General features: G+C 30.1%; 1 protein-coding gene across 3 annotated transcripts; it reads left to right on the forward strand.

The window, feature by feature from the left end:
• The first annotated feature begins 1,959 nt into the window (after window positions 1-1,959).
• On the forward strand, window positions 1,960-11,946 carry LOC145322889 (uncharacterized). 3 transcript variants are annotated; one of them, XM_080165230.1, is made up of 14 exons: window positions 1,960-2,113; window positions 3,118-3,199; window positions 3,824-3,871; window positions 4,717-4,818; window positions 4,963-5,097; window positions 7,609-7,782; window positions 7,907-8,005; window positions 8,136-8,234; window positions 8,398-8,496; window positions 8,628-8,726; window positions 9,120-9,218; window positions 9,760-9,855; window positions 9,984-10,046; window positions 10,195-11,946. In XM_080165230.1, exons 1-14 carry the CDS (start codon window positions 2,096-2,098, stop codon window positions 10,497-10,499), a joined length of 1,518 nt encoding a protein of 505 aa, XP_080021356.1. In that variant the 5' UTR covers window positions 1,960-2,095; the 3' UTR covers window positions 10,500-11,946. The 3 variants fall into 3 exon arrangements, with proteins under 3 accessions (XP_080021356.1, XP_080021357.1, XP_080021358.1); XM_080165231.1 differs by having other exon boundaries at window positions 9,984-10,040; XM_080165232.1 differs by lacking the exon at window positions 9,984-10,046.
• The last annotated feature ends 1,721 nt before the right edge of the window (window positions 11,947-13,667 follow it).

The raw sequence follows: 13,667 nt of genomic DNA on the forward strand, positions 1-13,667 counted from the left end.
TCATATCTATTTTTGAATGAAGAAATTAATGGTAATATTTTATGCCAATGATAAAAAAACATTTTTTTTCATTATAAATCTGTTAACATATATATATAAACTTCATTTTGATTGCTGATAGGTTAGGATATACAGGCTGGCCACAAACATACTATTCACACTATTTTTCCTATTTCTAGCCCCTGTGGGCGGCTCCAAACCAGTGGGGCAATCATTTACATTTACCTTAGCTTAAATAACCTATCAAAAGCTACTGTGAAAATACGACGAAACCCGCTACTTCGTTTTCTTTCCATGATCCGATTTAAAAAAAAATGGTTCCAGAAGAAGGCGGTCCTTAAGTCCAGATTGTTGTACGTTTCTTAAAAGTTATAGGGACTTTTACTTAAACTTACTTTTAGTTTAGAATTCATCCCCCTGCCACCCAACCTAGCCCACTCGGGGGCTCAAAAACCCTCTGAAAATGAACCTAACCTTAACTATCTCATAAACCATTGGATCATCAGAGCAGATGTTGGATTTAAGCTATCAGACGCATGATCTATGGGTAAAGCAAAAAGACTCTATAGTGCCCGCCAGGATGGAGATATTTGACTTGAGCTTTTATGGGTACAAACTAACTTTTAGTTTAGAAGTTACCCGCCTACCACCTAACACTAATAAAACCTATAAATTAACTTAACCTTAGTTTTGTCTTTAACCATTTGATCATCAGAGCAGATTTTTTTGGATATAAGCTATAGTTTAAGCAAGAAGCAACCCCCCAGTAGCCCCCCCCCCTCGACCCCTATTCCTACGGGGCTCAATAAAACCCTTAAAATGAACCTAACCTCTCACACATAGTTTAAGCAAGATTCAAAACCCGAGCCCCTAGCATATCAAGGCACTAATGTGTTTTAAATGCATCCTATTGCATACTATTTGGATTTAAATGCATAATATTTCATACTATTTAATTAAATTTTTACATACTATTGCATACAATTCACTTTTTTCCTGCATACTATATTATACTATTTTGAAGAAAAAAAGTCTGTGGCCAACCCTTTTCTTGTAAAACATCCAGGTAAAAAGCAAAACTATTGTTTTGACTTAAACAAAGTATTTTATGTTACCAAAATATTAAAATATCATTATAGTAATATTAAATATTATTATTATTATTACGTATTTTATTGGTTTTTAATCAGTTTATAAAAATAAAATCACAAAAATATTACTAAAATATAAAATTTAAAATTATTTACAATTACTACATAAAAATAAATTTGGTTTCTTTCATGTGCTCCGTCTTCTTTGACGTCTAGTCTGAGTGAGGGCAATGGCATCTTTTTCATTAACACAAGGATCTATGATTATCTTGATTCTCTGTTAACACTGAGCCGTCAGCTTAGAACTGAAAAAAAAAGAATTAAAAAAAAGAAAATGTCCGTGCTTTAGTTGATCTGACCAGGGATCTTAAGATAAGGGATAAGACAATGGCTGATAAATTAATGTACACAAAATTACCCCTTATATACTATTAGTGGTGAAAAGGATTGGACAATATTAAGCCAATGAATAAGAAAATGTTATAAAACTTTTTGGGAATAAAGCAATAATCTATAAAATACTTGATAGGGGACAATGGGTTATTTATTACACTAGACCCTAAAGTTTTATAACAACGTTTTCTTATTCGTTGTCTTTACAACTTTGGGGACTTCTGTGAGTTTTGATTAATTGCTTCATTAAGTTAAGTGTTCAAACGTTTCAACCACTAATTGTAATCTTCAGAAGGGATAATTTTGTTTATCATCTTTGGGAATGCACATTAATTTATCAGCCATTGTCTTATCCCTTTAGATCCCTGGTTTTTTTAGTGTCCTCAAAACCATTCATACAATTTCAAACACACACACACGTGCGCGCGCTCACAAGTACACACACGCGCACGCACCACCACCCAAATTCTTCAGTACTAGGTCAAGTAGGACCATAAACCAGTAGTCACTTTCTATTTTAAACTTGGTGAATTACCAAAAAAACGAAATAGAGAGAAATTACTAGGATTCAAGTACTCGGACTTAAAATCAGTTTTGTAGCGTCTGTCATCATGAACACATTTAGCTTTGTAAGTATACTATAGTTACTTCCAGAAACTATAGGACTATAGGCTGTTTATTACACTAGTCCTCAAAGTTGTATAATAATGTTTTCTTATTACTTGCTACACCTTCATATGTTATAATTTTGGTAAATTTCAGGTTTATATCGACACACTAGAATTGAAATTTTGTTAAATCTTTAAAATAGAGATGGTACAAAAGCTTTAAAGAAATTTTTTTTTGCAGATTTTTAAAACTTTGCAGTGTTTGTACCATCGCAATTTTTGCATCACAGAAAAAAAAATATTTTGCATGGGTCCTTTTTTGCATAAATCAACCATATTGCTGGATGCAAAAAGTATGTAATTATTATATTCTTTTGTCAACACAACACCACATATCCTATTCTAACGCATAAAGTAATAAGGTTTTTTGTCTGAAACCTAAGATTTAAATAACTACTGAACCGATTGGGTTTTAAATTTCAGAGATGCTTTATTTAGATTTAAGCCTTTGGATGGTTTTGGGCCATTTTCAGCCCCCTCCCAAAACGTGTATAAAGAGCATCCATGATGCTATAGGAAAGCTGTTTGTCCTATATTAATCAAAATGTAACAAATTAATTGATTTTAAAAGAATAATGTAGCATTTATCTGATCACTTCATAGTAAATTAAACCAAAATTAAGGGGGGGTGTGAGCTGTAGGAGGGTCTAATACAGACAACAAAAAGTAGTATTGTATTGACAGGGGGATGGATAAATCCCCTATGTAATCCCTATGTAGCCATTTCATATATTATTAACATACACAAAAGTAAAGAAACAAATTTTAGATTGATTGTTGATTTTTTTGTTAAATATTTATTTCATAAATATGTAGTTTACTTTTGATATTTTTTTGTAAATATTTCTAAATAATGCGAATAATTGATTTTGTTCACATGCTGTATAAGACCTATGCTACTTGTATTTTTTATGTTTTACATATAATTATCATTTTGTGACAAAAATAAGATTTACTAAATTTAGATTTGTTTGATGTTGTATGTCGGAGACAGTTTATCCTGCAACAGTTTGTTCTATCCTTCCTCTTATCCTTCTAAATATATGTGTAAGATTTGTTTTAATTTTGCTGAAAATTTTCAAATCTTCAAGCTACCAATGACATCAACGTACCTAGTGTAACCCTTGTTAGTAGCAAAGCTACTCTATAATTTGAAATGTCCGTCTGTCTGTCCATCAGTCATGTGATTTTCTCGGCTCCTATAAAAAATAGAAGACTGAAATTTGTAGGGAATAAAAATGTTAATATTCTTAATATTTTCACCAAGTTTCATTAAGATTCATCACTTAATTGGGGTGCTAGATTGATTCCTACATTTTAAAGTTTTTATGATTTTATTTACTCCCATTCAAGATAGATGGCTGATATTTCTAGGGATAAAATAAGTTAACAACTTACATTTTCCCACAAAGTTTCATTAATATTTGCTTATTGGTAAGGTGATAGATCAATTCCTAGATTTTCACATTATAAATCTTACATGGTTTTGTGATTTTTTAGTTTATTGTTTTTTTTATTAAACTGATTTAGAATTCATTCTATATTCTCTCCTTATGGATGTCATCCTTGTTTTCAATACATTTTAAAAATAAGGAGGAAAGTTTCTATAATAATTTATATTTTTATATTCTAAACATAATCTTTTTATAATTTGTATTGTCATTTGTTTAGACCCAGTATACAAATCATATTATGAGGATATAAAATCAAGTGAACCAGGTGAGTTATATTACTATTCTTGTAATTCTAAAGTATATATTTATCTCAATATTATTTCTCTCTTTTTCCTAAGAAGTGATGAGAAGTGTTCCTTCTATTATTCTGTGTCATGTAATCTGTAGTTTTAATTCAAATTTATCTTCTTTGAATTCAACCCAAAAGGCCCCCCCCCCCCCTCCTCCATCATATCTCGGAAAGTAAAAGACTTACATATATAGACGACTTAATAACAAAGTTATCTATGATACAAAGTAGAACAACATCTGTCTGTCTGAAGCTTAAGATCTCAGTAACCACTGAACCAATTCGGCTCTACTCTTTAGGGAATATACCTACTGGTCCTGTGATCATAAATACAATAAAACAATAAAAACCAAAAAAGTAAAACGGTGCTTAAAAATAGAACAGAAAAAAATGTAGCTGTGCTACTAAAAAGGTTTCATACACTATAATATACTAGCGGCTTCGCCCCTAGCCTCTAGGGGTTTTCCCAATTTTCTTATTTTAGATTTAAAAGAAAATTTTTTTTTTTAAATTTCTTTGGTGGGGAGATTTTTTTTTTTTTTTGGGGGGGGGGTAGTCGACCCCACTATTTTAATTTTAGTTTTAAAAAGAAAGAATTTTTTTTTTTTTTGGGGGGGGGGGTATTTTCATTTTTGGGGGGGTTGGGGGTGTCCCACCCCCCAAGAAAATAGTTATAAACCTTCCTGGGAGAACCCGATCAGTTCAGCGGTTAGCAAAATCCTTCGCTACAAACAAACAAATAAACAGACAAACAGATGCACAGACAAACAAACAGACAGACAGACATTGTTCTACTTTGCAATATAGATATACTTGTTTAGAAATAATAAAAGCTGCTTGTCATGGAAATGGATCAACTGAACTTGTAAAAGAGTTACTGGATGCTGGAGCTAATATTGAAGAAAGGAGTTTGATGGATCATGGTGAGTTTAGCATACTGGGCATTTTAACTAATATCACCAAACTTTAATAGGCTATTGTTGATTTAAAAGTTTCTTTTCTATTCAAATTTGTCTGCTTCAAATTTTTATTCTGTAAGGAAATGTCTTCATAGAAATAATTTTTAGGTTGTTATGATCGGGGTTGTGATGGTGGAGGATGGAACCGAACAAGTCTTATTTGTGCAACTGCAGCAGGAAATAAAGAACTAATCAACATTCTTCTACAATATGGAGCAGATGTCAATGCTAAGGATTCAGTAGGTTAGTGTAATACTATTTTAGGCAGTATTTGATAATAATTTTTTGCAACAAACCTGTATACTTATATATCAGTGTATGTTTTGTCTATCCATAAAGATCTGATAAAACGCTGTATAAATTGTTTCACAAGTTTTATGGAATATTAGTTGGGTTTGTTTAACATGAGATATTTAAGATGTTTTAAGATATTTAACATTGGTTTTAATTTCTTTTGGGTACCTAATTTTGGATTATAGAAAGGAAATGAAGTGAAACTTGCAACTTCATTTCCTTTCCATGATCCCTAGGTTATGGGCAAAGCCGCAAGTATAAATATAATATATTAATTAATTAATATATCATATAAATATAAAATATATATTTTAAAGGGAGTGTGAATGTAAAAATTTCTCATCTGATTATCAAATCTTAACATTTTCTAAGCACATTTCACTACACTGATCAACCAAAAACGTCCCATTAACAAAAATATCCAGAAATAATGCCTTGATTTTATGGTATTTTGGGAGGGAAAAAGGAAAAAACAGGGAAAATCTGAACGTTTTTGTTTCTTGTAATGTTTGTAGGGATATTTAACTTGTCATATATAGTTGAAACAATTTACTTACTGTTAAGAATTTATTTTATGATATAAAATTGCCAATTAGTTTTTTTATAACGTAGTAATTAGGTAATAAAGACCTATTTTAAATTTGTATTATTGACAAAAAAATACCTCACTGTCTACAAAGGGTTAAAAGTTATTTAAAATAATAATATCCTTTTTTATTGTGTTGAAAAATAAATAACCCACTTTGGAAAATTAGTTTACACTTTTATCAGACTGTTTATAAAGAAATATTGCGTCTTTAATATTTACAAAGAAGGTGTATCAACTATTTTTTTTATAGCTAGCCGGTTCTTTTAGTAAGTAGTAGATGTAAAATTTTTCATAGAATTCAGATATGCAATCGTTTTTTTTGTAGACCTCTTATTTTTAAAGTAATTTAAGTTTTAAAAAAAAAATTAAGTCGATTTTAAGGTACTAAAATGCAACAAAAAAAAGAAAGAAAATGGTCATTATGAACAAAAATAGTAAGATCTTTAATTTGACACCTTACTTTTTCAATTCTGTCAGGTAATTATTGAAAAAATCGATTTTTTTAAACCCACGAGAATAAAAACTTTGAACTTACTTTTATTATTTCACAGGTAAAAAAATATGGGTTCATATATACCTTTAGAATCAGAAAAATATTACGAATCCATTGTAAGCAAAATTGAAAAAAAAAGTTTACAATATAGTATATAAACTACAATAAAAGGAATTATATGAAAATATCATATTATATTGTACAGGCAACGTCTTAATTCTTGAATTGAGTATAAAAATGGGAAGGGGGTAAAGAGGGGGTAAAAAAGGGAAGACGATAGTGTTGCCTGAACAAAAAATATAATTGGCCATTTGTTTAATTTTTAATTTTTTTACTTTTTTTCAATTTTGCTTACAATGGATTCGTAATATTTTTCTGATTCTAAAGGTATATATGAACCCATGTTTTTTATGTCTGTTTGAGAAAATATTTAGGTCTAAAGTTTTTATTAAACCGAGGTTAAAAAAATAGATTTTTTCAATAATTACTCAACAGAATTTTAAAAGTAAGGTGTCAAATTAAAGATCTTACTATTTTTGTTCTTACTGGCCATTTTCTTCTTTTATTTTGTTGCGTTTTAGTACCTTAAAACCGACTTAATTATTTTTTTAAAAAACTTAAATTACTTAAAAAATAAGAGGTCTACAAAAAAACCGATTGCATATCTGAATTCTATGAAAAATTTTACATCTACTACTTACTAAAAGAACCGGCTAGCTATAAAAAAAAAGTTGATACACCTTCTTTGTAATTAAAGGTGGGCGAGAGATGGGCCATCTAAAGTTAATTGGATACTAATAAAAAAACCTGTTTCCAGCTTTGTTATTGTATTTGGTTTTCAATAAAAAATATTGCTTATTTTATCAATTTCTAAGTAACTATACATTGGTTTAAAGCAAGGATTTGTCAGCTTAACCGTTAGGAAAAATCAAGAACTATGTGAAAAAGTTTAATTTAAGCTATAATGGGTAAAAAAGCAATTTAATGCACATTTTATATAATACGGAAAATTTCTTCCTTTCTCTTTACCTTATAAAAATCGTTGGAAAAAGCCGTTTTTTAAGCAAACAAAAGTGCGTTTTGCTCTATCTGTGAGATATTATGAATGAGATAATGTTAAGATTTGATATTAAGATGAGAAAAATTTACGTTCACAGTCCCTTCAAGTTCAATATGTCTGGAACACACCAGCCTTCCTGACTTCTAGGATTCTTTTAGAACATTGATCTGATTTCAACACTAAGGATGTTTGAGCTTAATACTATAATGGTCACAATATCCATCAATCCACAAAACACTATAAATTTATCACTGTGTAAATATGAATATAATCCTAACAACAAAATATATATCATAAAGTCAATAAGTCTATATCTAGGACAGACCAGTCTTATGTATGAAGCAGATAAAAAAAGAATATATAACTCAAAAGCAGATAAAAAAAGAAGATATAAATCAAAAGCAGATAAAAAAAGAAGATATAAATCAAAAGCAGATATAGTTAGGATACTATTAGAACATGGAGCTGATGTCAACTCTAAATCTGTAAATGGTAAGTTAATACTTTGTCACAATATCTATCTATAAATCTATAAATTTATCTCTATGCATCTATAAATATAATGTAAACAACAAATATAAATATATTTTAAATTCATATCTATATCTATATCTAGAATATACCAGTCTTATGATGGCAGCAAAGAATGGTAACACAAATAGAGTTCGGATTCTTTTAGAACATGGAGCTGATGTCAATTCTAAGAATGTATATGGTAACTATATACTTTGTCACAATATCTATCTATCCATATATCCATAAATCTATAAATTTATCTCTATGTCCCTATAAAAATTATCAAAAAAAACAAAAATATATCATACATTCAATATGTCTATATCTAGGAGGGACCAGTCTTATGTTGGCAGCAATGAATGATCACACAGACACAGTTAGGATTCTTTTAGAATATGGAGCTGATGTCAACACTAAGAATGTATATGGTAAGTTACATACTTATTAACTTACTTGTTACCTCCTATAAGATTGTTTAGTCCTTTGACACTGCACTGTACATAATTGTTATTTGTATGAACTGTCTTTAATTTCTAAATAATGTAAACAACAATAATATATATATTTTAAATTCAATATTTCTATATCTAGAACATACCAGTCTTATGCTGGCAGCAGAGTCTGGTAACACAGATACAGTTCAGATTCTTTTAGAATATGGAGCTGATGTCAACACTCAGGATTTTAAAGGTAAGATACATAATTTGTCACAATATTTATCTATCCATATATCCATAAAACTATAAATTTATCTCTATGTATCTATAATTAATATCCAAAAAAAAAAATATATATTATTCATTCAATATGTCTATATCTAGGAGAGACCAGTCTTATGAATGCAGCAGAGTCTGGTAACACAGATACAGTTAGGATTATCTTAGAACATGGAGCTGATGTCAATGCTAAGGATGTATTTGGTAAGTTACATATTTTGTCACAATATCTATATATTACAGGATATTTAGGTCCTAGGACAAACGCAGGAGTCCCAAATGTCGGAGTGGACAAATGCAGGACTGACCACTTAACCTAACCTAACCTATTTTAAACCATATTTTATGTTTTTTGAATGCCTAACCCCTGCAGGGGGCTTATTTATATATTAACCTAACCTAACTGTGTAGAAATACTTACTGATTTTTATATTTTAACACTCCTGCATTTGTCCACTGCGACATTTGGGACTCCTGCGTTTGTCTTGGAACCTATATATCCATTTAGCCATAAATCTATAAATTTTTCTCTATGTATCTATGAATATTATCAAAACATGAAAATATATATTATACATTCAATATGTCTATATCTAGGAGAGACCAGTCTCATGTATGCAGCAATGTTTGGTAACACAGATACAGTTAGGATTCTTTTAGAACATGGAGCTGATGTCAATGCTAAGGATGTATATGGTAAGTTATAAACCATAAACCAGTAAAATTATCTCTATGTATCTGTGAATATTATCTAAACTACCAAATACAGAAAGACCCACAAAAAAGTATCTTTTAGGGTTTACAGCCTATCCTATTATATAAAGTAGTAAGCTTTTTTTTGTCTGTAGCGAAGGATCTCGCTAACTGATGAACCGATATGGTTCTCCTTTTTAGGTCCCAGGGTGGTTTTAGTCCGTTTAATTTTTATAAAGAAGTCGTTGTAAGGTTTTAAGTTATTTTTCTGCACTTTCATGTCCTTTCTAATATACCAGCAGAATCTTTATACAAAAGTTTAATATAAAATTTAGGTTTTAAGTTAAAAGCAAAATATTTTTCTCAAGAGCTTTTTAGAAACTTTGGCCTTAAAGATCTTTGTTTATACATACTTCGTCTTCAATTATTTTTTTCTTTACCCGGTGTAAAATTGTATATAGAACTAGAACTACTTTTGATGATACATTAAGAAATAAAGGCTGTCTTACTGTATATACTATAAATTCAATATATCTATATCTAGGATATACCAGTCTTATGAAGGCATCAGAAAATGGTAACACAGATATAATTAGGATTCTTTTAGAACATGTAGCTGATGTCAACACTAAGAATAAGGGTGAGTTCCATACCATTATTGTCACAATATGTAACTATCCATCATATACATTTATCTCTATGTATATAATTCCTATAAATGTACTCCAAACAATTAAATATATCTTAAATCCAACATATCTATATCAGGAGAGACCAGTCTTACTAGTTCAGCACACAGGGGTGACACAGATGTAGTGAAGAAAGGTCAGGGTGAGTTCCAAACTATTATTGACACAATATCTATATATCCATCCATTTATGTGTATCTGTGTTTATCTAAATTCATATAACTATTCTCTAAACAATAAAATTTATTAATTCAACAAATTATAATTAATCACAACATTAATTCATCTAGGTATTACAGCACAAGTTGACTCTGGAATATCAAAATTACTGACAGCAAGTGGTGATTTACTGAAAGCCATGCTGACTGGCACTCAGCCATCCACTAAGGTTGGGCCGGATACTTTTTTGAACAGATACCAGACAACACCGCCGAATATCCGGCCTAATTACTGGATGCCACCGCCGACTATCCGGCTTATTCCCCGGATGCCACCGCCAACTATCCGGCCTAATTACCGGTTGCCACCGCCGCCAACTATCCCGCCTAATTACCGGATATCCGGCAGGATTACCGGCCAAAATACAAGTTTTTAAAGTAACAAAAACAAAATTTCTTCATAAGCTGGTGTTTAATTATATAAAATTGAGGTTAAAACTTAAAAATTAAGTAACTATTAAAATATTTGTTCTTTTAGATTCAATAAGAAAATTACAGCCATTTAAAAGGCAGATATATTTGTTGTAAAATGTAAAAGATTATATTGCCGGATATCCGGCCGGATAGTTTCAATATCCGGTATCCGGCCGGATATTGAAAATGGCCGGATATCCGGCCACACCGGATATCCGGCCCAACCCTGCCATTCACAATAGATTAAAACTTTATATAATGTGCAAACCATGTATTGAATTTGAATTTAAACATGAATTTAGTAAAACTAATTTAGTATAACTAAAAAATATTTGGACAAAAATAATGATATTGTCACATTCGATATATTTTCTTTTTAAAAAGTATTATTTCAGTTTTATCCATACTGGACAATCGTACAATTCAAGTTGGTTATAAGTTTTTTATTGCACAAGTGCGACTTTTCTTTAATTTTCCAAGATAAATTTGAGTTTTTCAAACCTATACTTTATCTTCTTTGGTGAGTTCTATACTATATTGTCACAATATCTAACTATCCATCCATTTATATATCTATATACATTGATTACTCTGTGTATATTATTCCTATAAATGTACTCCAAACAATATCTAAAGTTGTTTTTCATATAATTTTAATTTTATTTTTTTAATTCATTTCAATTTACTTTGACTGTCTGTGTCAATATAAATAAACAGCTCAAATTAAAACCAATTTTTTTGTTAAAAAAATATGACAAATATTTTTCAAAATATTCAGATCAACTCACATGAGCATTGAGCATATTCAATCCCTGATAATTTCAGCCATCAATCCTGAATAGGAATAGAGAAAATCACTGAAACCTTAGAATCTAGGAATCAATCTATCACCCCAATTAATAGACAAATATAAATAAAACTTGGTGAAATGTGTAGAATGTAAATTAATTCAGCCCTCTATTTTGAAAAGGAGTTGAGATAGTAAGAAATGATCTAGCACCAAAAAAAACAGACAGAAGGACAAAAAAAATGTATAGATTAGATGGCTGTATGTCATAGGAATCTTCACTAAAAATTTCAGCTGTCTATCTTGAATAGGAGCCAAGAAAATCATGTTTCCCCCACTTGCCTCTAACAGACAGATGGACGGACGGACAGATATATTATAATTCCTTTTTATGTCAATTTAAATAAAGAAATCAATGTTTATGAATACGCTGATATGTAAACATAAATGTACCATTCCAGTTTCGCCTCTACTGAAAATGGAATGGTACATTTAAACTGTAGAAGGGTGTTATACCGGGTCTATTGAATTTTATATTTAATTTATAATTTTTATATAATTGTGCTCTTCTATATTCTTTAGATTTGAAATAAATGAATATAAATTTTAAAAAGAAAAAAAAATGAAGTAAATAATATGATTTATTTAATAAATATTTTTAAAAATGTTGATTTTGATTAAATATATCCAACAGGCATGGTGCTACATATTTGTCTACCTAAAGTATAACAAGGATGACAACATCCACAAAAGCACATATTATTAAATTAGTCAGTTAGGCAAATGATTTAATCTTATATTCAATATTATTGGTTTCTAGGTTTAGTTTTAAAAAGAAAATGTAAATTTTTTAGGGGCGGTTATTTTTTCCTAGGTGTGATTTCTCTTTCGAGGGTTGTAGACGTTGTACCCTCCCCAAAAATAGTTATAAACCTTCTCATGACCCATGGGAAGGTAATATGTAAAGGAAAATCATATTGGTTCAGTGGTTAGCGTTAGTAGAACAAACAGACATCCTGTTACTGTTATATAAAGATTATTTATTTAGAATTACTTAGAAATTTCTGAGAAAAAAAATGACTTACTGATGTAATGAATTTATTCATAATCAGATGATCATTTATCTGTTTATCCAAAATAAATGGTAAATCCTAAAATAATAATAGTTATTTATCGCATCGTATTATAGACATCTTAGAATTGAAATGAAAAATTATAAGACTAAAACCATTTTCGTTAGTCCCGAGAAGCCGAAGGCTAAGGCTAACAAAATTGGTTTTAATTTTGAAATTTTTTTTTTATTATTTGTATAAAAATTGTCTGTAATACAATGCTATTTTATGATTTTTTAGTACGACTCATACAGTTCTAATCCAGCAAATATTATTTTAATTCGAAGCCAAACTGGAAAATAAATAACTTTGCAATTATTTTTTTAAGGAGCAAAACAATGATTAAATGAACTTATATAAGATACAAAAAAAGGAATAATATGTCCAAAAGATGTACAGCTTTTTTCAAGAATAAATAGGACAATTAAGACCGACACCCTCGAATAGCCCTTAGGACAGGATGCACAACAAGATCTTTTTTTAAAAGCGAAGCTTTTCTATATCTATAATACAATGTAGCTTGATGTCTGTCCGTCCATCCGTCCGTCCGTCCGTCTGAAGCTTAAGATCTCGGTAACCACTGAACCGATCGGATTCTACTCTTCAGGGTATATACTTATTGGTCCTGAGGTGGTTTTAAGCTATTTTCTTGGGGGGTGGGACACCCCAAACCCCCCAAAAAACAAAAAAATCCTTCCCCATTTTTTTTACGAATTTTGCAAATTCATTATTTAATCGCTATTTTTTTTTTTTTTTTTTTTACGAATTTTGTGAATTCGTTATTTAATCGAGAAATGTTTTCCTGCTGGGTAGGTGCAAAAAACTAAGTAAGTCCTTAATATTATCCTGAAGGTATTTGAGTAAGTTAGCAACAAATTTAGTTATAAAGTCATTGGTCATCATAGAATAGCATAAACACTCAATTTTTGCTCCGTCTACAGAGAAATAAATGTATAATTTTGATTTGTTTTTTGTTCTTTTTATCGACCCAGCTGTGTTTCAGAAGCTATCTGCTAATCTAGGACTCAATTCAAAGAGGGCACTACCCCGTCGGTAGAGTTACATATAGCTCGTGTCACCTCTATTCTTTTACTTTAATTACAGGGGATTCCTCGATTTATGTTTAACAATCATATACCTACATACATGTTGATTGCAATATTACTAAAAACCCTTGCATTTGTGACAGACAGAAGGACAGTGAATATCATTGTATAGCTTCCCAACTAAGA

Source organism: Acartia tonsa, chromosome 6 (assembly GCF_053477335.1).
Source record: "Acartia tonsa isolate MP-2025a chromosome 6, ASM5347733v1, whole genome shotgun sequence".
Classification (NCBI taxonomy): Eukaryota; Metazoa; Arthropoda; class Copepoda; order Calanoida; family Acartiidae; genus Acartia; species Acartia tonsa.